Source organism: Gymnoscopelus microlampas (assembly GCF_963454915.1).
Source record: "Gymnoscopelus microlampas genome assembly, chromosome: 7".
Taxonomy (NCBI): domain Eukaryota; kingdom Metazoa; phylum Chordata; class Actinopteri; order Myctophiformes; family Myctophidae; genus Gymnoscopelus; species Gymnoscopelus microlampas.
Window position 1 is genome coordinate 12,987,072 of NC_139944.1, and position 24,251 is coordinate 13,011,322.

Here is a 24,251-nt window from a genome sequence, read left to right on the forward strand (position 1 = left end):
TCAGCATGCAACCAAGTGTAAAATCAGCCATTACGACGCCATCAAGGCACCGCCAAAATACATTTTAGTCGACTAAATCAACTGTAGATTTAGTCGACTATAATCTTATGATATTTAGTCGACTAAAACTAGACAAAAACTAAAACATTTCAGATGACTAAAATATGACTTATTTTATTCAAAAGACTATGACTAACTAAATCAAAATTTGCTGTCAAAATCAACACTGTTGTGACGGCAGAGAGAGGGAAAGAGAGAAGGCGAAAAGGCCCCACAGGTGTTTCAGAGGATGATAGGTTGTGTAATAATGGTCGTTCAGTATTTTGGCAGGGTAATTAAAAAGATTTCTTGGCTTCCCCACACACTCCTTCTCTTGGGACTCACTAGTGCGCTGCTTGGCAGAGACGGACTCCCCCACGCTGTTGGGGTACTGAGCGATGACCGTCACCAGGTAGTCCGTACCGGACCTCAGCTCCCGCGCCGTTAAGGTTCTCTGACCGGCAGCTACCGTCTCCTGAGAGAGAGAGAACGGAGAGAGAATGAGGATCATTAGAGACTAACTAACACAGCCGCCTGCTGCCATAAGACGGGCATTCCCTGTCGAGCGCAGCAACATGTTTTTGCAGTGTTAATGACCTGCCAGCCGGCACACACAGATGGGAATTTCACTCATCTCTGCCAAAGTTTAATGTCTAGAGTAGCAACATCATGTGAAGATCCTCCTCCCACTAAGCAAGTTCATACTCAGCCTACAGCGCTGTTACTGTGTTCTCTGGGCCTGAGAATATTGCCCCCATTACTCCAGTTTATAGTTAAGAATCTAGGTCACCGGTCTTCCTGACCTCACCAGTCAAGAACCAACATAATGTCCACTAATAGAATCATCCATGTTGCTATTCCAGCCTCTAACTAGTGTACATTATATATTGAATATCGTTGCTGTCGGACAGAAACCAGCTAACTCCATTTTTCAACTTTTTGATTATTTTTAATAAATCAACGTTATTGAACACCCTTTACGTCTGTGTGTGGGTTAAAAAAATATTGAACCGATGAAAAGTATTACAAAGCGCTTCTGACAAAACCAGCTAACTCCATTGGTTCGTCAAACTGACGTCTAAGCCAGCTAACTCCACCCCCTCTCCCCTGAGTGGCTTACAAAGCAGCTGCAGACTCAGAGTGGAAGATAAACACACTTTAACGAGGCAGGGTTTTTCCCCCGTAGTCTATTAAAAGTAACTATGCAGTGTACCTGTTTATCAAACTTAGCACTGACGATGTTATGAATACAATTAATTCTATTTCTAAAATCTATGTAGTGTTTTCTAAGGAGAGCAATGTCACAAGAAATTAGTTCATGTAGCATTTCTCTCGCTAGTTCTACTGAAACTGCAACTCCGTGAACCCCTCTTTGCAGAAGTTATTGTGATATTTAAAGTCCTGCTTATTATTGTAGGCCTACAGTATATAAGCAGTGTCATGAAGCATCCGGGCATTAATTCACGTGCTGTGATGCATTGTGAGCTTGGAGATTCATTGTCAGCTGTTCTTCAATGACGGACAAAACCTCCTAACTCCACTTGAGCTCGATTTGGGTAAAGTGGTGATAATATAATTGTCACAGTCTCAGACTGTGCCTGTCTAGGTGTTGTATTTCTATGTTGTGTTCTAGTCGTTCTGGTTCTATGTTGTCTTCTCCAGCTGTATCTCATGTGTATATTAGTCTTGCTCCCCAGTCAGTGCTTGTCGGATCATTGTTTGTGTCACATCCTCTGTCTGTTTGTTTGACTGTATTAAAATCCCAATCTTGGGTTTTGAACACTACTCTGCCTGGCTGTCTGCATTTGGGTTCTCACCACACCACAAGATCGTGACAATAATGACACATGCAAGTATCTGACAATATATAAAGTCACAATACCAACTTTGATGAGGCAGTATGGCTTTGTTTTAAAAAATATAAGTTTTCTTTCATTTCCTGAAAAAAACATATTTCGTTTTTTCATTTCCTGAAAAATGTACATTTTGGAGTTAACTGGTTTCTGCCCGACAGCAGAGATATAACACTTATAGCTTCCTTATGCTTTATTGTTTGATAAATGCATTTTAAATGTGTAAATCATTTGCAAATGTTCTGATACTGTTGTTACTCAGTGTAATGCCTCAAACTCACATCAGATGTGTGAGACAAAAAAAATCCCTCACCTGACGTAATTCTGCTGTGATAGGCTGGCCCAGCCCAGAGAGGGGCGTGTACTGAACCACGTAGCCACTCACAGGCCCCCCAGCAGGACTCCAGCGGAACCTCAGAGATTCAGAGGTCTGGCCTATGAACTGGAGGTTGGATGGACCGGAAAATGCCTCTATCAGTAAAGGAGACAGGGAAAGAGGTGATGAGAGACGCGACAAGACAGAGACAACAGAAATCTACTAGTTTATAATACAAACTGAAAATGTTATTGTGTATAATTGAGTTTATATTGTGGTGATACCATCGCTGGCATAGACTCCTCCTGAACTGGAGCACACTCTGGGGCCCACAAGAGGAAGTAGTGTGTTTAGCAGCTTGAAATCCCCAACAAAAGAGGTGAAATCGCTGCTGGGCTCATTGGCTATCTGAGCCAACTCCTTCTGGTCTGCACTCTTGATACCTGACAAACAGACACATGAAGTTAACAAAAGACATAGACGCGACACAAACAGGACATGGATTCTAATACGTATCTACTGCATCTGCGAGTAAGTTACTTGTGCACAGTCACACTCACAAATCACAATAACGGGTTTAATTGCGACACCACGCTATACAGGAAATGTTCGGATGGTCTCGTTTGGCCAAATGGAAATAGAGATTTTTAAATACTATTAAATACTTTACCTATAAGTACAGACGTGCTCCATAAAAGAACAATGTTCAACAATAAATAAACATTTTTGTACATTAGGAACCACGATCCAAAACACTTAATTTTACTTTCACTTCACCAGGCATTTCCTGGTAGTACAGATTGATTGTGATTGGTCTACTTTTGAGGGGACAGACAGAAATACATACATACAGTACAGATAAATCCTGTTCTAGGCGAAATTTCCTTCGATCACACTGTAGAAAACACTGTAACATGGAGAAGGTTCCTCTGTAGGTGACACCTACCAACTGCAAAAACCTGCACTCCCTGACTGCGTAGCTTCTGTGCAGGCTCCTGTACAGAATCTTGAGACCTTCCGTCAGTGATCAGTATAGCGATCTGTTATAGAGTAGTGACAGCGTTCAGAGAAAGAAGAACAAAACACAGGGGAAGAAATACATTAAATACGCTCTACCGACATTCGTTCAACAACAATGCCCACCCTTAAAACCCCCCGTCCTTTTTCTCACTGACTTTTGGGACGTCTCGATTCGACGCAGGGTTGAAGAAGTTGTCGCCAACATACTTGAGTCCAGCGCCGGTGCGCGTGTTTCCACCCTTGTAGTTAAGGTTCTCCACGGCGCTAATGAGCTCTGTACCATTCAGGTAGGTGGTGAAGGTGAACTCAACCCTGGCAGGAGCAAAAACATGAATTTTTAGCAAACCTCATCACCTGGAAAAAGGTTGCAGCTTTTACAGATAAGTGTGAACTTGAGTCACCTGGACGTATCACTGTACTGCACAGCCCCGAAGCGTATCCCTGATCCACTGACAGCGCCGGCAAAAGGCTTGATGATGCCAGCCATGAATCCCTTCACTTGGACGAAGTTAGCTCTGCCGATACTGGAAGAGCCATCAACCAGAAATACGATGTCTGCAGCTCGCACATTATTACACCTGCCTGAAATACAAACATACACAGGCACGCAAATGCACACACGCACACAGGCACGCACACGCGCGCGCGAGCACACACACACACACACACACACACACACACACACACGCACACACGCACGCACGCACGCACGCACGCACACACACACACACACACACACACACACACACACACACACACACACACCACAGTAGGGTAAGAATTCAGGGCTTATGTGATGGTGGAGAACAAGAAATGGTTAACCTGTTAAGGCCGATTCTACAAATGCCTTCTAAATCAGTCTAAAACAGTTTTCTGAAAAACATATGTTGCTATATCAGTGGTTCTCAACATTTTTCATGTCATGGACCCCAAAACATATTTGTATTTGGCCGCCGACCCCCATCTCAAAATATGTTGCTCCAGGAACCCCCAGAAGCAAAGATTTGAGTAAAAACAATTGACTTTAAAAAGTAAAAACATATCGTTGCTGTCCGGCAGAAACCAGCTAACTCCATTTTGACGCTTTTGCATTTTTTTTTCCATAAATCAAGGCTATTGAACACCCTTTACGTCTGTGTGTTGGTAAAAAAAAATATTGAACCAATGAAAAGTATTAAAAAGCGCTTCTGACAAAACCAGCTAACTCCACTGGATCCTCAAACTTTCTGCTAAACCAGCTAACTCCACCAAAGGGAGGTGGAGCTAGCTGGTTTTGCTGATTTTTGAATAGCCAACCAATGTGTTATATACTGTATATAGCTAAACTCTAAAATGGACACAAATGCTTTCTCGGTTTTAATGGGTTAATGAACCACCATGTGTCTTTACCCTGAGCTTGTGTGTGTCTCACTGAAGACAGCAGGACGGCCACAGGGAAGGCCCAGCTCCACATCTTCACAACCTGGGTAGAAATAGAAGAGCAGAAGCTGGTTATCATCTTCAGACCCCTTTTTCAATTCAAACTGTTTTAACAAGAACATTTTCAACAAGAAAACAATAATTCACAGCATGCAGTAATGAGTAAACAAGATTCAAATATAAAGAAAATAATAATAAGTTAATGTTAATTCATATAATTTGTATTTATAAAATAAATATTCATGAGGTTAGTCGAGCGACTGTCCACACTGAGTGATGTGATGGTCAGGCTGTTGACTCATGGATGTCATGGAGTTGCATAGCTACAGGTATAGTCTATGTGCATACGTAACTGTAGCCCCAATTTTCCAGTGCTCGGCAGACAGTTTCCGGTGTTTCCGGTTCAAATCAGCAGCAGAGCCAATCAAATGAAGCTATATGGAAAAATTATCCAGAACACGAAACGGGTATGCCACCTTCTGAAACCCGGGACTACAGTTATGTAGAGAGCCTATAGGATGTGAATGTGTTATAACCAATATCAACATTGTTTCTGTTTCCACATGGACATGACATGGTCATTCGCTAGGTGCCGCTGTCCTGACAAACTACTGTATAGAGTCCTAGATATGTGGTCCTGAAACCGCAGCCTCCGTTACTGCAGGATTCCTCTAGTCTCTGTTGGCAGGTATCTGGTGGGTGGAGCAGACAGGCATGGACTAAATTGGGAACAGGGGGCCCGGCGATTCCCTAGGCTTTATAACCTAATCAGTCTCTCTCTCTCTCTCTCTCTCTCTCGCCTGGTCTGGTTTGCATTTTTGGACTTTACACCACTGCACCATATCATCCGATCCACACATGCACACACTTACACCACTGACTTTACTGACTTCCATAATCCATAACCTTTTATTCGGTTACATCATGTCTTAAATGTTTCAGCCTGTTAAACACATTTACATGAACCTAGCCCCTATTCTGGGGTGGACATTTGGTGACTTGGTGAATAGCAGATCTAAATGTGAACTTAAAGTACAGACCGGTGAAGAGATGGTGAAGAGATTTGGCATAGAGGGGAAAAAGGCCTGTAGGAATGTAGACCTCTGAGGGACCCTGGTCAAATAAGTACAGTATAGGGTCAAAGAACAAAGACAACCTGACAATAAACCTAGACAGATTGTAATTCCTTGTTGCTAGGGATGTAAGGATACCAAAAAGTCACCAAACCATAATATAACGATAACAAGTTCACAAAACGATATTTATCACAATACTTTAAATAAATGAATAAAAGAATCAATACTCCACTGCTGTTCAAAGAAAACAACAACATTTTCGGTCTGAATACCTACTGTATACGGAAGATGCCATCACAGGCCCACGACAATATTGATAATATTGACTACATAAATTCACCATAACGACAATATTGTTGCATCCCTACTTATTACATTAAGGGTCCTCACCACCAAAAGAACAATTTCCTTAAGGTAAATTTCAGAAGTTTCTGAAATTGAGTATTGTCAGAGTAAGGTTGCTTCAAACTTCAACAACTAATATACCTCATGTGTAAAGAAATAATCTGTGTTTTAGTAAACCGTCTCGACAGATTAGACAAATTAGCAAATCAAATTGGGAAATCCTCAGAGGTGATCCATCTTTAGTACTTTATCTACAGTAACAGTTAGGAGAAAGGGCCATTGGCTCAAGAGATAGGACTTACAAATGTTTGTAAACCACCTGTAATCATTGCTCTAACCTTGTACAACTGAAGGAATGTATAGACCTCAAGACTATAGGTTTATAAATGTAAACATTTTATCAATTGCAACTCCACTTCACCTGCCCATGCAGGTGTTTCTACAGGGCACACAAAGAGATTTTTGAAAGACAGAATGGCCATAAGAACTAATAATCCAAATTACCCTATGGCATGCCATAGGGTAATAGTAATGTCAGGATCATTTTTGATTCTTTCGGAACAGAAAAAGAAATCACACAGGGTGAGTAAATACAGATGGTGGTGTGGTATCAAAGGAATGTTTTGTTTTTGTTTTTTTCCGGTCCAAATGATTGGATGGAAACAGTGTGTGAGGGAGTGGTGTCATGATTCTCCTAACTCTATCTCTCAATGGAGACAAGTTCTGTATAGCGCTGTTCACAATGAGCACGATAACTATAGCTACAGTATAAGGATAATTTAATGTGTCCACACTGATGAATGACACGTTCTGTAAACAGTAGCACCAAACACATGCTGCACAGTCCAGCTGTGTGAGCCTGTGTCAGAGCCAAGGGGCCAGCTTCCCAGTTGTAAATTGAGGCTATAATATAGGAAGAGACAGTTCATATGAATGGCCTGTAAGTCTCACTGTTTCACCCCTGCTGGTGTCAGAAGTGATTAAGCTCCATTCAAGCGGATGAGATTTTTGCCGAACTTTACACTTGATTTTATTACCTTAATAAACATTGTCAGGAATACTATATGCTTCCAGTCGCTAGTTTAAAGTCTTCTTTCAATCACCATGATATGTGTTATGGTCTCATGTATTTAAAAAAATATGATAAAGTAGGGTATGCTGTAGGAGGGGCGTCGCTACCTTGTGATGATTTGATTGACAAGCTACACAACCAATAGCATTCATCCCCCACCCCCGCTCTGGTCCCAACCAATAGCATTCATTTCCGAGTGCATAGGATATAGAAAGATGGTGGATTTGAAATAGTTGAAAAAATTGCTTCATTTACGGTCTGTAGAGTCTATGGGCGTAACTTTGTCCATACTTTTTACTGTTTATGGTCAGAGCCCAGACGGAGTGGGGGAGAGAGAGAGAGAGAGAGAGAGAGAGAGAGAGAGGGAAATCTCCATCTCAGTTGAGCTGAAAGACACATGCATTATGGATAATCTGACTCTGATTAATTAGGCAAGAAGTTGTACCTGAGGTCATCCCAGCTAGTCTACCAGCCAGCTAGCGTTAGACATTTATAATCGTATCCTCATCTCTTAAAACATACTTTCCTTGGGTGAGTGAGACCAACTGCATCCCAGGCTGCAGACTGTTTATCACTTATCTAATCTACAAATAATTCACATTTCTGCTCATTAAGTTCCATGACTTTTCCATGGCTAAAGTAAGCTGTCACATACTGTAGCATCATTTCCCTGTCAAAATGATGTGTCTGCAGTATGTGTAACTGATTTGACTGCACTTGAATGTTTTTAAGCTTTGCCAGGTGCTTCTACTACATGTGACTAGTATTTGTATGAGCACGGCATCAACAGCTGCAGCTGATTGCAACACAAAGATGCAACCTATTACACTAATTAAACACAAACAGTAGGCAGAGTGCAACACATGGGCCAATTAAGGACATGCACCATTCTGAATATCAGCACACACATACATCAAATAAAGTAGGTGTAGTACCGTCTGAATACCAGCGCCCACACATCAAACAGAGTAGCATCATATTGAAACAGAGTACTGTCTGAATGGGCCGGACCGCTGGCTCCAAAGTAGCCTGTCAGAGCGTTGCGGTTTAGAGCCCCGATCCCGACGGCCTTTGCTGCACGTCACTCCCCATTTCTCTCCCCATTTCCTGTCAACCAACTATCCTATACCAATAAAGGCATAAAAAAGCCCAAAAATAAATGTTAAAAAAAAGAAAAAGAGCACTGTCTGAATACCAGTGCCCACACATCAAATAGAGTAGTACCGTTTGAATACCAGTCCAGCGCCCACACATCAAATAGAGTAGTACCGTCTGAATACTAGTGCCCACACATCAAATAGAGTAGCACCATCTGAATACCAATACACTCTCCTCAAACAGAGTAGTGCCACCTGAATACCAGCACACACTCATCAAACAGAGTAAGCACCGCTTACTCACACTGGGTGTGATTTCTTTTTTTCCCTATTATTTGTGTGTGTAAGCTTTAAGGTTAACTAGTACTGTACCACCTACAATCAACTTCCATGTGTTTTTCTACCTGTAGAACCCTGTTGTCTGTTGTTGGCTCTGTAAGTCTCTGCCTCTTGTCCACACACTGTAGAGATACACAGTATTACTGATAGCTTCTGAAACAGCTCAAGCCCATCTCTCTTTTTGAGGAAGGAACTGCAAATGGTCAATTTCATTTAGATTCTGCAAATGTAAAAAAACAGGGCAGGGCAATATACAATGTTGTACAAGGTATGAACAAATAACAATTGGAAATATAGCTGCAAGCAGCAGTACGGGGGTTAATGAATGCAATATGCAATATAGAAAAAGCTATATGCACAATAAGCCATATAGAAACATAATAGACTGAACTTGAGAGAAAGAGGAGCATGCAATTAACAAATGAGCATTGGAAACAGCTAAGCAGAGTTCTGAGCAGAGTGGACTCTCTTTTCCCTGTGTTTTGCACAGGTGGACAGGGTTTTGAGGTTAGGTTTAGGCATTATTTATGTTAGGTTTAGGCATAGTTTTTGTGAAGTTAAAGGTTAGCGTTTAGGCGCAATCTGGGCGACACACCAATGCAAGTTCCATCAGCAGAGACATCAGAGGGAAAAAAAAGATGGTACAACCACTAATCTCTGAACATCTTTTCTTACAACATAATACAGAGGAAACGCTGAATCTCCACAACCCCAGCCTACTTGCTACAGTAGCCTACGGTATTGTAAATGCAAATGAAAACATTTCCTATAGTGACTCTACTTCATCAGCTGAACTGATAGCATCTTTCCTCTTTTGAGTTGCATCAGCAGCACTGGCACATACTGTACTCCTCCCAGTGCAACTTCCATGCCTTTTCACAAATGTCATGATGTGCAGCAGAGGAGCTACACCAAATAGCTTACAGATGCCAAAAGCAGCCAACCTTGATCTGCTGCAATCCTATACATGGAAAATGTAAAGGTACAGCAATGGTTAAGGAACCCCAGAGGCAAAACACAAGGAACTATTTAACTTTGCCATATCAAACATCTACTATACTGTACATTAGCGTAAGGATGATGTGGCATGATGACAGCAGACAGAAATGATTTACTGGCACGATGTATGTCTGTATCGGAAATCAACATCATCTGGAGGTCGTGGATGTTTTGCCCTGCATGGCACCAGTGGAATAACAACCCCTGGCCCAAACCAGATTGACCGTCACAGTGCCTCAGTCAGATCTCCCTAGCATGAGAGAGAGTTGAGCTTGACACTCAAGAGACTGATCGTCTTGATAATAAGTTTGCAAAAGGCAGCACCGCAGACTCCATTTTGTTGTAATACTTTGGTGTGGCACGCACGCACACAAACAGCTGTGATGCATAAAGTGTAAGAGGTTGGTGAGAGAGCCTCGACTCCCACGACAGTATAGAGACCTCAGGTTCCTCTAATATTACTTGACTCATATCCCTGTGTAATGTACTCTTCTGTAGTGTAAGTAATACCAGGATTTGGGAACTGTAATCATGTGCATTAGTAAAAGCCGAGACATGAGGAAGTTGGTCAGGTCTAATTTAAATTTGTCTGAAGAAAACAACTGGCATCCATTTCCAAACATTTCCAAATGACAGAAACTCCTAATTAGCATTCAACTGTTTGTCCCCGTGGTATAATTCAGAACCCACAAGCCATTATTGTCCCAAACATGCATCGCACGTCACCAAACTTAATGCATGCCAAATGTACTGTAGTGACCTTTTCCCCTCTCCACAGCTGGAGGCACAGTGAATGTCCATATTTAAAAAGATCAACACCTATAAAATGAAATTATGTACAATTGAGTACCAGGCAAGTGAACCCACTTCACTTTCAAGTTATTTTTTTCTGCTTCCTGTGCGCCATCTTTGGTATCAAGCTTCCTTTCTGGTGAATTTATTCAGGCCAGGTGTTGAGACCTCAACCTACCCACAGCATATTTAGATTTGTCTAAGCCGTTACGAAAAGGCTCATTTAAAGATGGTAATTGAAAGGCATTAATGTCGTAATTGCCATTAAAAAAACAGCCAGCTGAAAACTAAAAGTAGAAACACTACAGTAAATGCTGAAAGCGTTTATTCAGAATGTATATAAAATTGTCTTTCTCCTCCCTTCCGTACTTCCCAACAGACACATAACACAGTCTCTCTCTCTCTCTCTCTCTCTCATACAAACACATGAAAGCACCAATTCAAGGACGCGCGGGTGGCGCAGTGGTAAAGTGCCTGCCCACCACCACGGAGGTTGTGGGTATAAATCCATGCATCTGGCTTTGTTGAGCGTCTATACGAACACAATTGGCCCATGTTCAGGGGAGGGAAGCCGGGCGGGGAGGGTGATATCCCTGCACGAAATCCCTGCTGGCAATAGTCCAATGGTTAGGGTGCATACCACATGGGCGCAATTCTCTGATCTTGCTGTACAGTATGTCATCTCCCTACTCCCTACTGCATTAACATTTCCTGTCTTTTCTCCATTGTGCTGTCAATGAAGGCTAAAAATGCCCCCAAAGATTCAATGTCACATATGTTGGGCATTATTTAGCCTTTACTGGCAGCACAGTCGAGAAAGACAGGAAATGAGGAGGGTAGGGTGAAGAGCCTGATGAGATTCATGTATTTTGAAGGCTGAAGGTTGAATGTCAATCTTATAAAATATACATATACAGTACAATATAAATAACAGGCTGTGAAGACTCAAATGTAGAAGTAATGGACCTCTTAGAATCAATTTCCATGTTATTAAAGGAAAGTGCAATTTTCGGGCCTCCCCCATAGATCTTTACTTGGCAGTTGGCAGTTTTTGGCACATTCCAAGAGTGGCCTCTCTCCACACCTGGAACTTTAAAAGGATGACGGAATTAGCGGTATTAGAGGTATGGCCACGCCCACAACGGCCCACCTGGGTATTATACATAACTCATAGGTTAAAAAAGCAATGACACAGCAGCACGCACGGCAGTGACCGGGACCCTCAGAATCAATCAGCAAGAAGTTAAAGAACACTATACTGAAGACCAGCAATTTCCTCAAATTGCTATGGAAGCCTCGAGGAAAGTGAAAGTGAGAGAGAGGCAGGGAGCACGAGGGAGCAGCCCCTGCACAGACCCTTTGAGGGGGGACTTGTACTCAAGCTGAACTGTACTTTACTGAGAGCACAGCCCGGGCAGAATACCAGAACCGTGGGTTTGGTGGAGATGCCATTCTCCCAGGGGGGGCGGTGGGCCAGTGTTAACCGGCGCTGTGACAGAGTGGAAGATTGTATAAGGGCCAGGCTCCCCCAGCATGACATCAGCTCAGGGACAGACAGGAACAGGGGGACAGGGGAATGGAGGGAAAAAGAGGGGATAAAGGAGGGTGGGGTGTCACAGTGAATTACCTACACAGGTCTTGGATTCAGCAGTAGCACTCGGTGCTTCAGGTACATTATCGCTGGCAAAGGGGGACAAAACAACAGCACTCTGGGTGTCAGAAACAATATAACACGGTATCACCAAGTAAACCCTGACCTCTGGCCCACAGGGTGAGTAAACTCACCTCTCACCTCAGCATGGACCACAGCATCACTTCATTTCCGCATCCAAACCAAACATAGGGACTACATTTTCTGCATACGTATTTTGAAATCTTCCAAGCCCCCACATTGGGACGTGTGCCAAATGATACATCAGAGTATCACAATATGTGGACTATCTTGTTAAATTAAAGACATTGCACAAGAGCTTACAAAATAATAACAATAATAATAAACCTTCTTCTGAATTTCCCTTACTCATAGGAAACAAATGAATCACCCTCTGTTCATTCAAAGACATGAAAAGAGAAGAAATAAAAGGCCTTTAGAGTCACCTGCTGGCTCAAAAGCTCATGGCCTGGAACCTTTTAATACAAAAGCCCAAAAAGCTGTCATTTGAGCACCACTATCAAACACGGCACGCCAACAATAACTGTATAAACATGTAAATTAAATTAAATGTCCTAACAGCTACGATGAGGATCACTTCAAAGCTGTCTCCCAACAAAAAACAGAGCCGATCTCACATCAAACACACAGTAACCAGCAGCAGACCATTACATGGATTAAACAGTTGGAGGCAGTCCAGGGTCCCCCCCATACGATAATAGCAAAGCATGGCTGGAATGAGAAAGGGGCGTTCAGAGGAGCGCATATCTCCACCAGGCCGAGTGGTCCACCTAGGCCTGTGTAAAATGCCTTTTCCACTGGAATACCAGTACATTGCTGGATAAAAATGTAGAGGCAATGGAGAGTCATTCCCTCATTGCCCTCCTTGGATGAATGTAACAGGTACTGTACATAATGCTCCCGCGAGAGACGCATCAAGCGCACGCAAGACTAGGCATCTGTGGGCTTGTGGACCGGCTGATATAATTCTCTGCTGTGGTCGTCGCTCTCTCTCTCACCCACTCCTTACGCACACATGAAAATATATCATTTTCAGCTAATCTGTTCGTAACATTGCTCTTATGAAGCATTTTGTTAATTGAACAGTTTTTGTTTCGGTTTCAGGTAGCCTCCCTGTCACACACGCTCACTCTCAGTTTGCACACCTCACCATTACACACACACACACACACACACACACACACACGCTTTCTGTCCCTCTCCCATGCTCTTTGCACCAGCGTGCATACAAGAACTTTTTCCAGCTAATCTCTTACACCAACATTGCCTTTTATGAAGCACTTTGTTCATAGAACAACAATCTATTCACCGAAGTACTGTCTCTTGCATGTACCGGCACGACGCCACCAGTAAGCAGATACTCTTCATTCCCACTGCAACTGTGGAAGAACATTAGAGGTTATCTGACATGGTACGGAGCTGTGAAATTGGCGGTATGAAATATACTGTGCAGTAACTCATATTCAACATGGTAGATGACATTTCTGAGGGACTCCACATAGAGGTAAAAAAAAATATTAATGATCTGGGCCAGATTATCAATATACTACATTGAGAAAGTGCCTGTTTTCTTTGCACGGATGTAACGCCCAAAGCACACCAATGACTAAGTCAGAGCCTAAGCTGCAACCCCTTAGCAGCGTGTTCGGACCTTAACGCCTAGATAAGGCGCCGTCTAACTAGCAAAATATAGTCACATCACTGATGTAATTTGCGCTCTGCGTTTCAGACTGTGCACTTATGACATCTAATTAGGGCCTTAAGTATTTGTCTTTCCATGAGTGCAGTGCGCATGTGTGCACGCGTCAAGTACTGCGGTACCATGTGTCTCTGCTAGTGTCTTTGTGCATGCATGTGCATCGTAGGATGTTGGCAGTGTGTCTGTGTGTGCGGTGCATGTGCACGTGTCGGTGCTGCAATCTCTGTCTGTCTGTCTCTGTGCCGAAATATGAGACAGTGGTATTGGATTACACACACTCTCTCGATAGTACAGCACATCCTGTAAGTCAAACGGACAGCATGCGCCCGATTGACTAGTTCCACTCCATCACCTCACAGACACATACTGTATTCCATAGCCTGGAGGAATGGTAACTAGTGTTGCTAGTGCTATCAATAAATCACAAAACTAGCATAATTGTTACAGATTTGAGTGAACTTTCCTGGCTTGTTGACAGCATGCACAATAAATATGACGCTGACCACTGTAGTAGTTTGCGAGATTTGCTGCAAACACACAGACAGACAGACAGACAGACAGACAGAGGTGAAAACATACTCTCCCGCCCATGCAATTCAAGCCTGTGAGAGCGCATGCTAGGATGAAAGTAGCTCTGGACCATATAGAACTCCTAACACTATGGACCAGAGCTAGGATGATAGCATGAGAGAGGTGGTGATGTTTTTTATTAATACCATGGGGGAAATTCTGTTTCAGCTTGTTTCAGTTCTGTTTCAGCTGAAGTTGATGGCTGCTTAGATGGTCACGGTGAGGGGGGGGGGGGGGGGGGGGGGGCTGGGGGCAGTTAGGGGTTAAGTTTCTTTCTCAGGGACACTTGACAGGCAAACCGATTACCTTCTCATTACCAGATGGCTTCTCTACCCACAAGCTAGGGCTGCCCCCAAAGGTGAAATTGAGAGGAAGGGAGAACAGAGTTTAACTCTGACTCTGTTGGGATTATTGAAAACAGGAGAAGACTGGAATAGTTACAAAGTTTAATACTACTATCCACAACAGTTAGTATGAGGTGGGGGGGGCGGGGAAGCCACAGTAAAGAGGAGAGTTCCTTCAGAAGTGGAACACACAATAATTGAAACCATGAAGACCTAAAAAGACAGGGGGAGGAAAGGGAATGAAATGTCCATCTCTTCACACAGAACACTTCTATACCAACTCTTCTCTGACAGTGCATTTCTCTCATGGCAGAATGTTGCCTTGTCAATTCTATCTATTCTGCAGGAGTAATGCATGTGTGTGAAGTCAGCTGAGGTCAGCAAAGCATGCTTGACAAGGGAGACAGCAAAGCTGTCACAATATATTGAAACACCTGAGGTGTTTATATTGGAGCAGATGTAATTTCTAAAAAAAATAAATGAATATCATATTTTTTTAGTTTGCTGCTCTTGCTTCAATCAGTTGGTGAGTTTAAGTCTATGGCTATTCATGGAAAATACATTCAGATTAAACAGTAATGTTTTCACAGCTGACTGACTGACAGTTAATAGATTATTTTATTACAGTTGACAATGAATGAAAACCCATTTGCTGTCAGTTAGTGTAGCTGATTCGGACTTTGTGCCAGCATGGCCATGTAAAACACAGACCCCAACAAACTCAAATACCTACCATTCAGTCAGTGGAGAGAAGTAGCCAACGAGGGTTCACCGCAGCCAGCCTAGTCCGCAACACTTAACGACGTGTATAATTCAATGCCAGCATTCCAGCAGCGACTCCTCTTTAAAACTAGACCAATAAATCCGACAGAATGCGATCAGGACGGAGCGACGCTTAAAAAAGTTCTCATGGGAGCCCAGAGGCATCCACCTCAGTGGGCAGCACTCTACCTGCGGTTCCAGCACACACTAAATCCACTGGATCACACCTGATCGACCCTTTCCACCTGTAGCATAGCCTAGATCCAGAAAATGAGTTAAACTTAAGTGATGAAGACTGTCCTCTGTTGGGGTGAAAGTCAAAGTAATGGTCCTTCTCCGTATAGTCCGTTAGCGCATCCCTGCAGCAGCCGGAGAGAGAGACCATGCAGTCTAGATGATACTGTAATCTAGAAGCTATTTTCCGATTCACAAGTTACTTTAACCCTGCTGGCGTTGGCTGCACACACGCTGCACATCAGAACAGTCCAGACATGTTGAGATGCCTGAAGGGGAGTCCTGCTATAAGCTCTTCCTTTTTTCTCCCTTTTTTATTTTCTTCTCTTTTTTTCATCGGCGTTCTTCTCTCTCTCTCTCTCCCTCCTCGCCTCGGTCCTCCCATCTTCTATCCCTCCTCTCCTGCCCCTCTCTCTGCCTGCAAGCACAGCCCTATGGCTGTGGCGCCAAAACATCTCATGAGTCTCCTGTTACCGCTTCTCAGGTAGGCAAGCAGTGATGGAAGAAGTACTTACATGTTTTACTTAAGTAAAAGTATCAATACTGCAAATGTAGATATACTCTGACTGTTACAAGTAAAAGTCCTTTCTTCAAAATGTAGCCTGTTTGAGTAAAAGTGCAAAAGTGTTGGCATCACAATGTACTTTAAGTACCAAAAGTAAAAGCATCCTACTCATTGTGGGGGTCATCCCTATGTTCCCCGGGTTCTATGTTCCCCCACTAAGGTTAGGGTTAGGGTTAGGTTTAGGTTGTGCTGCATGTCCCCATTTCACAAGTGAAAAATGTATACAAATCTTTTGAAAATAGCAGATCTACAAGCTCACAATGCGTAGCATCGCGATGCATTGTGAGCTTGTAGATCTGCTATTTTCAAATGGCCGAAATATACACAGCCTAAGGCTGAAGTGGTTAATGTTTTGTAATAATAATAATCAAAATCTACAAACTAAGTAACTTGTAACTAAAGTTTTCAAATAATTGTAGTGGAGCAAAAGTACAATATTTGCCTCTGAGATGTAGTGGAGTAATTCAGTAAAAGTACTGAAAATTGGAAGTACTCCAGTAAAGTAAAAATACCTCAACATTGTACTTTAAGTGCAGTACTGATCTCTAGTTACTGCCTTTCAGGTAGGCTAATAGGCCTAACCTATAGGACAGGATTGAATTCATTTCATTTTAACTTATTTTTAAACCATGAGCCCTCTTCAAACTGCAGTCACAGTCAAGTTTGGTCATATGGTTTGTGTGGTGTGGTTTTACTGCTGAAATAAAAAAAAGTCCCATTTAAGTAGCCTATTTCCTTCTCTTAGAATGTCTTATTGTTCTCTGTAACCTCAGAGCATCTTGGTTGTGTTAGTCCTGCTGAGCATTTCCTTTACAAATATAGTATACTAGATGCATTTAGCCTACTGAATTATTATGCTGTCCTTTGGATTAAGGTCTATTACACACCAATATAGGAACCCAAAATATTTTTTACATTTTAGAGGCCACATGTGTTTATTTTGCTTTGATAAAGGGAAAACACAAGTAGCTAGCACCCCTGCATAATTTGAAACAGGCTAAACTGTTATTTCAATATATGGGTGTAAATAATTGGGTTTTTAAATAAACATTATGAGTCCACCGCAAAGTCCCTCATTCATGCAGCGCAACAATCCCAGACACATCATAAAATATGAAAATCTGTTTTCTCTGTTTATTTGTGTTGCTGTAGTTGTATTTATCTTTATTGTTATTATTCTATTGATAGTTTTCTTTACTTTTTCTTCTGTCGAATCGACAATGGGTCAAGATTAACATCATGGGCCTATGCAGCCCCCATGACAAAGTGGTTCATCCTGTTTGTAGGCAAAAGTGAGCTTTAGTGAAGTAACTTCAACATTTCTAATATGGTTTAGATTTGCATGTAATATTCATAAAATATAAGCACATTGGGGTCCAATATACGACACATCAACGATAATGGCATCTTCAGAGTTGAGGAAAGTTTTGTGGTATTCCTTCAAGTAGGCCTTGGGGATGTACTCTTGCCATTGACAGGGGTGGTGTTTACATGGCATTTAAGTGTCATAAGTTTTGCATTTACCGGTAAGTGTCATAAGTTTTGCATTGACAGACATGCATGCTCAAGCTCCTCAGTTTTGGGATGAAATATGCCATCACTGTCAGGACATGCATGGTCTCCTAAAGGACAATGTTATTATATAGACTATTGACATGAGGCTGTGACCCACTGCACTGACATACGTATGTGTATGTGTGTGCGTGCATGTGCGTGTGTCTGCGTGTTCATGCATGTGTCATGCAAATCATGCATTTGAGTTTAAAAATAGGACGAGAGAGAGAGAGAGAGAGAGAGAGAGAGAGAGAGAGAGAGAGAGAGAGAGAGAGAGAGAGGGAGAGAGAGAGAGAGGTTTATAGACTTAGCAAAAAGACAGACAAACTTTGAGGAGAAAACTGTGTTGGACAGATGTGCAGTGGAACACTGCACTCTTTTGAAGCAGTCAACAAACTAAAAACATAGCCATGCTGCACTAATAAAAATCACATTCCATCAGTCGACTCTACTGACACTGCTGCTGAAACCTGTGGGTTGTTAGAGACAATGGAGGCAAGATGAGTCTTGGTTCAACCCCTCAGTTTGCAATTCTTCCACAACACCGCCCCTTCCATACCGTATCTCCTCACTCTAAGTAACATGTCTCTCGACGACGCCAGTTAGGCTGCTGACACACAGTCTATCAAGTTGACCTGACATGCAGTAGCTTAAAGCAGGGGTCTTCAACGTTTTCAACCCAAGGACCCCCTAGCTGAGAGAGAGATGAAGCAGGGACCCCCTCTATATATGTATAAAGTTGTGTTTCACTTTCATATTCAACTTTTTTTGTTTATGTGGTCTGCTCTTTTTTCCCTCTACACCGATAGCTCTTTGCCAAAAATAGACGATTTACAAGCTCACAACGCCTCGCGCTCTGCGAGGCGTTGTGAGCTTGTAGATCTGCTATTTTTGGCTAAAGTTCTCCTCAGAAAAGGGATGCTAGGGTTCAAGTGGTTAAGGTTTTAAAAAAATCATATCACACAAAGATTTGGCGGACCCCCTGTAGTAACTCTGAGGACCCCCTATTGGTCCCGGACCCCCTGTTGAAGACCCCTGGCTTAAAGTTTAGAAGAGCAGCTCGGCGACCAGAGGTTTTGAGACGATCTGTCCATGCGTGCGTGTGCGTCTGTGCGTGCGTGTTTGTGTGTTTTCTGCACCCTGCAGTTCGGCTTGGGATGAAACTTTGCATAGCGGTGCGTTATGACATGGGAAATGCCCTGGGCAACTTTCTAAAATGTTTTACTGTTTCATATTTAAACATTTTAAAACTTTAATTTGATACTAACCGAGAGCCAAAAATGGAGCCATGTGGAACTGAATGACATCAGTCAAAATGACGTCACAGCGAGTCCAAACAGTTTCAACATGCAATGCTAGGTAGTATCTATCTATCTATCTATCTCTACGACAGAGATATAGATATAAGCCTGGAGGATAATTTGAGCACTTATGGGTTGCAGATGTTCTTAGCACTGTATGTCACATCATAAATTTACTTCAGCGAAGCAACAAATGTGGAGCCATGTTGTTATCATTCCCCCACTGTTCCGTGTACTTCCTGGGAAAAAATGGAGATCAACCGCTCCAAGGAAGTCTTTTATGGTGAAAAGGGGAGATTGAATTGTCAATGTAAATGTTGTCTCTGCTCTTTCATGACCTGACTTGATGACATGTATTGCTGTGTTGTTTGGGTTGTGTTCCTGATGGCTGAATGGCACAAAAATAATTTCGGATTAATACTGGGGCGCAGGCGCATACCACATACGCTGGTAATCCAGTTTGCCAGTGTGTTGTGGGTTCGACTCCCGATCCCGACAACCTTTGCTGTGTGTCACCCCCCATCTCTCTCCCATTTCCTGTCAGCCAGTGCTGTCAAATAAAGGCATAAAAGCCCCCAAACAATACTAAAAAAAAAAAAAAGAACGGATTAATACAAAAATCTATATATCATCAAGAGGGTGCTAGTAGGCTTCAGCAATGTCCAAAATATAATATTGCGATGTAGTCCGGCTGAAATATTTTGCAATATTATATATGTGCTTTTAGAAACAATTAAGACGCGCGAAGTATATTTAATATATAGTTATTCTCATTTACATATTGTATGTATAAACCTTTCCAAATTATAATGTACATGTACAATTACAAATGGGATTGGCTTTCAAAATATTCAATGCGACTTTGCCCTCAATACCTGCATATCTGACTAAATACCTCCAAAAAGTGAGCAACACCCACAATACTAGAGGGAGCATAAACAACGATCTGGTAACACCCACCTATAGTACACACATGGGTAAATTCCCCCACTGGCACCCAAGTGTGGAATGCCCTGACCCCATCCCTTAAAAAATTACGTTCACTGGCTTCCTTTAAAACAGCCCTGAAAATTCACCTTTCAGGAGGCCAAAGGGGGAGGTAATTATCACTTAATTATCACTTCTCCATTAGACAGGTGACCCCCCCCCCCTTTTTTTTTTACCCCTACCCCCCCCCCCCCTATTTGTCCTACTCTGTACACATGCTTTATATTTGTGATATTGATTTTTTTTGTGTTCTTTTTATATGTTGATGAATTGAATACATAGGACCCCAATGGAAACAAGACCGCAAGGTCTTTTTGGTGTTATTCTTTTAGACCAAGTGTTTGACTGTACTTGTGCTTACTCGTGTTTACATTTCTGTCTAATCAAATATTCAATCAATCAATCAATCATAATGATTATTTTGCCTCCCATCGCTTTGGTATTTCAATATATCTGCAATATTACAGAAGTGCTGTGATATTTCATGCTACCAAATATCGGTCTACGCCCAAGATGTTAGTCCTGGTTAGGAAAGGATGCTCTAATTTTACACCTAAAAAACGGAATTGCCTTGTTGATAATGTATTATCATACACAAGGATGCTATTTGGAGCTTTGAGTAGCTATGTCTTTATCTCATTCAGAGCTTCACCAGACGTAGAAAAGAATGCAGAAGGACTGCAACAACACCCAACCATGTCTTTCATCAAGTTCCTTCTTTTTCTCTTCCAGCCTGCTGTCATTAACTGCAGTCTGTCTATCCTCTGCAGCAGCATTGGTTGATCCACATACCTGGCTGATTCAACTGGATATATAGGCGAGGAGGGGGTGAGAACAAGGTGCAGCAGATGGCAGAGATCATCATCACCACAGGTAGTGCTTGTTCCTGCGCAGAGCCCTTTTCCCTTTCATCTCTATAAACACACACCATTGTACCTGCAGATCTCATGTGCTTTCTGCAACAATGTTTACACATCTGAGTGCACACTGGTGACAGAAAGCAAATCCCCCCTCACACACACAGTATGCCTGAGACTGAGAGACGCAGCTGAGCGCTGACTAGCTGAGATTTATCCTTGTGTCCACTTCGGTCTTGACCCTGTAGAGGCCACGTTCATGCCGCAGGGACATGAGGAACACGGTGAGAGTTTAGCATGTCAGAACGCTGGCATTCCTAGGACTCCCTCCCTGTTCTCTCTTGCAGCGGTGCGAACGGGGAGAGGGCGAGCAGGAGGGCTCTCTCCTTTCTGATCCTCAGACAACCGCCTCCAGCTTTCTCTCCAAATACCACCTGTCTAGGTGACAAATGGCACAGCAACGCTGCGCCTCGCACCTCCATTACAGGAGCAAAGTTATTAAGACGGAGACTCGAGAGCTTCTGGAAACTCAAATTAGTGGTACGTATAACTACACGAAACAGGGTTGGAAAAGAAACCTATAGTTTTCCTTTACTTTCTTTCTATTTCTATTATTTTCCCATGTTCTTGAAAACTGCAAATAAAGGGAGCTTGCACCACAAAGACTTTCATCAACCTTTTTTTTTACACCTGTAAACTTGTGATATGACAATAAAGTTGATGTTAAGTTGATAAAAAGAAAGAAAGAAACAGAAAAAGTCAGACAACAGGACAGCAATATCATCATACTGTACCAAAATGGACTGTAACAGGTATCAAGTGTGAAGTTGTGTTACTGTGGTGTTAAAGACAGTTGGCAGCCTAACAAAGCCCCCCTCTTTGTTGTCAGGGTGTGAGAGGGTGGCATGCAGAACCTAGGAGATGGTGTCGTTAGTGCATTGGTTATCAAAGTGGGGTCCGGGGACCCTCAGGGGTCCTTGAGGGAGTTCCAGGGGGTACCCAGCTAAATGATACAGTAGATAGTTAGGAACCAAATTGACCCTTATGGGTCTGTAACTCTGAGTGTGTACAAATGGAACCAAATGGACCCTAACGGGTCCATTTGGTTCCATTTGTACACTCTCAGAGTTAAAATAACATTGATTTTACAATATGAATTGGGGTCCCAGAGATGGAAATGCCATTAAATGAGGGTCCGTAGCCTAATGCATGTCAAACTGGGGGTCCATGAAATTAAAATGGTTGAAAATCACTGCTAGAGCCGTAAAAAACTTCTCTTATGGGGGTCCCTGGCATACCTTTTCAAATGGGGGTGTCAATTTGGGGGTCCTTGACATGAAAAAGTTTGAGAACCACTGCGTTAGTGGATCTGTTTGACGGTAGGCAATCTGCAGTGGGCCCAGGGTGCTGGGGAGAGAGGAGCATGATGTGATCCGTTACTACTAGCCTCTCAAAGCACTTCATGACCACTTGAGGTCAGCACTACAGGGCCGTAGTCATTCAGGCCAGATAGGGAGGCATTCTTGGGTACAGGGACAATGATGGGCCTCTTGAAGCATGTGTGGACCATGCATGGACTGGGCCAGGGAGAAGTTGAATGTGTGGTGAATGCTGGCACCAGGAGATCAGCACAGGTCTTTATGATATCAATGATCAAGCAGATATACATGTAAGAGTATGCATAAGTGTTTGTGCCAGTGCAGCAGTAATGGAGTGTAATTGTAGTCAGATAGACAGTACATAAAGTCATAATGCCTGTGTGATCGCCTATTTCACCAAGACTGACATGGAGAGTCAGTCACAGAGCTCAGTGGTTGTTCATCAGCCTGATGCGTGGAAACTGGTCCCTAGTCTGGTCATATGGCTTTTTTCAATTTAGGAATTTAGGCATTTAGCAGACACTCTTACTCCAGAGCGCTTTACAGTAAGCAAGGAAAACACAAGGTAATACCTCAAATGCATAGAAATAGTCATCTTGAATCATAGGTAAATCAAGAACCTATCATCAGTCTAAACAGTATAATATCAAACAAATCAATAATCTGTACATTGAAACTATACACACTATAGGATACCAGGTCTACAAATGACCTGGCGTCTGTCTGTCTACATAACATGCTACCTAAATGACATTTTAGCCTTTGCATAAGCCTGCAAGGTCGTCAAGGCTAGGGCAAGTGCGGTAAATGCTACGGGCTAGGGTGGAGTCTGAAGAGATGAGTCTTCAGATTACGGTGGAATATTGGGAGTGAGTCTGCAATTCCAACTTTAATGGGGAGTTGGCTCCACAGTTTGGGAGCCAGACGGGAGAACTGGGACGTGTGGAGCGTTGCCCCGGATGTTTTAGGGAAGGTTCTGACAGCCTCCCTGTGTTAGCATAATCTGAGTGATTGGTAGGGGTCGTAGGGTTGGATCAGGCTTTGAAGATATGGGGGTGCCATGCCTTTGGTTGTTTTTTAGGCCAACATCAGCGTTTTGTACTCTGTGCGGGCAGTAACTGGGAGCAGCGTGAACAGATAGTAGCTGGGGTGATGAGATCAGCTTTGGCTACAAACTCCTTCTGACTCCTGGAGGGAGAGAAGCTCACCTCTGATGATGCGCTGGGCCTTCTATAAACACTAGCTATATAAATGTCACAGCTGGCTCCTTTGGCCTGTTGCCAGCACATATGTTGCCACATTTAGTATTTAATAGTACTTTTTGTCCAGCGTTGCCCCCATTGTGACCTGTGATAACAGTGGAAACATCATGGGAGACAGACAGCACGCGGCGGTTGACATTGAAGTAGAGCATTTCTAATAACACTGGGTTAACATGCCTGAACAATCTGTTGTAGACAATGACAAACTCTCTTTGATGAGTCACCAGCTTGACTCCGCTTCTCTTTTCCTAAATAATATGGGCCCTGGGCTGCGTTGTTCTTGGACTGATGTTCTGACACTTTAACTGAAGATTCCCGACCGAGCCAAGCCTATGGATTAAATACATGTATGGTTCTGATTCAAAGCTTTCCAAGAAAAGCTTGGTCTTTTTTCTATAGTGCTGTATGGCCCTGTCTTTGTATCAGTGTTTAACTATCTCTTGATCTTCACTGTAGAAACACCATCCTCGCATTACTTACAAAAAGTAACACTCCCAAACTCAGGTGAAAACAATGACGTTGCCTTGCACAGATACTATACCTATCATAATCTAATTTATTATTTTTTATGAGGAATTGCACATACATATATTGGGTGTGGCCCTTGCTTTTACTAGGACTTGTGCTTTTTAAAATTATACCCTTTTACCTTTCTAGTCTTTTGCTAACTCTATAATAACAGGGTCTGGGAATTTTAA

The 24,251-nt window shown here is 42.6% G+C and overlaps 1 protein-coding gene across 1 annotated transcript in view; it reads right to left on the reverse strand.

The window, feature by feature from the left end:
* col7a1 (collagen, type VII, alpha 1) overlaps positions 1-15,883 on the reverse strand; it is a 142,207-nt gene extending 126,324 nt beyond the window's left edge. The window contains exons 1-8 of the mRNA XM_084061142.1: positions 15,386-15,883; positions 4,618-4,690; positions 3,630-3,810; positions 3,384-3,540; positions 3,155-3,248; positions 2,493-2,651; positions 2,206-2,363; positions 385-514 (exon numbers count right to left, since the gene is read on the reverse strand). Of these exons, the coding sequence (XP_083917268.1) occupies positions 385-514; positions 2,206-2,363; positions 2,493-2,651; positions 3,155-3,248; positions 3,384-3,540; positions 3,630-3,810; positions 4,618-4,690; positions 15,386-15,388 (955 nt within the window). The 5' untranslated portion in view covers positions 15,389-15,883. The remainder of the gene's footprint in view (positions 1-384; positions 515-2,205; positions 2,364-2,492; positions 2,652-3,154; positions 3,249-3,383; positions 3,541-3,629; positions 3,811-4,617; positions 4,691-15,385) is intronic.
* Between the last annotated feature and the right edge of the window lie 8,368 nt (positions 15,884-24,251).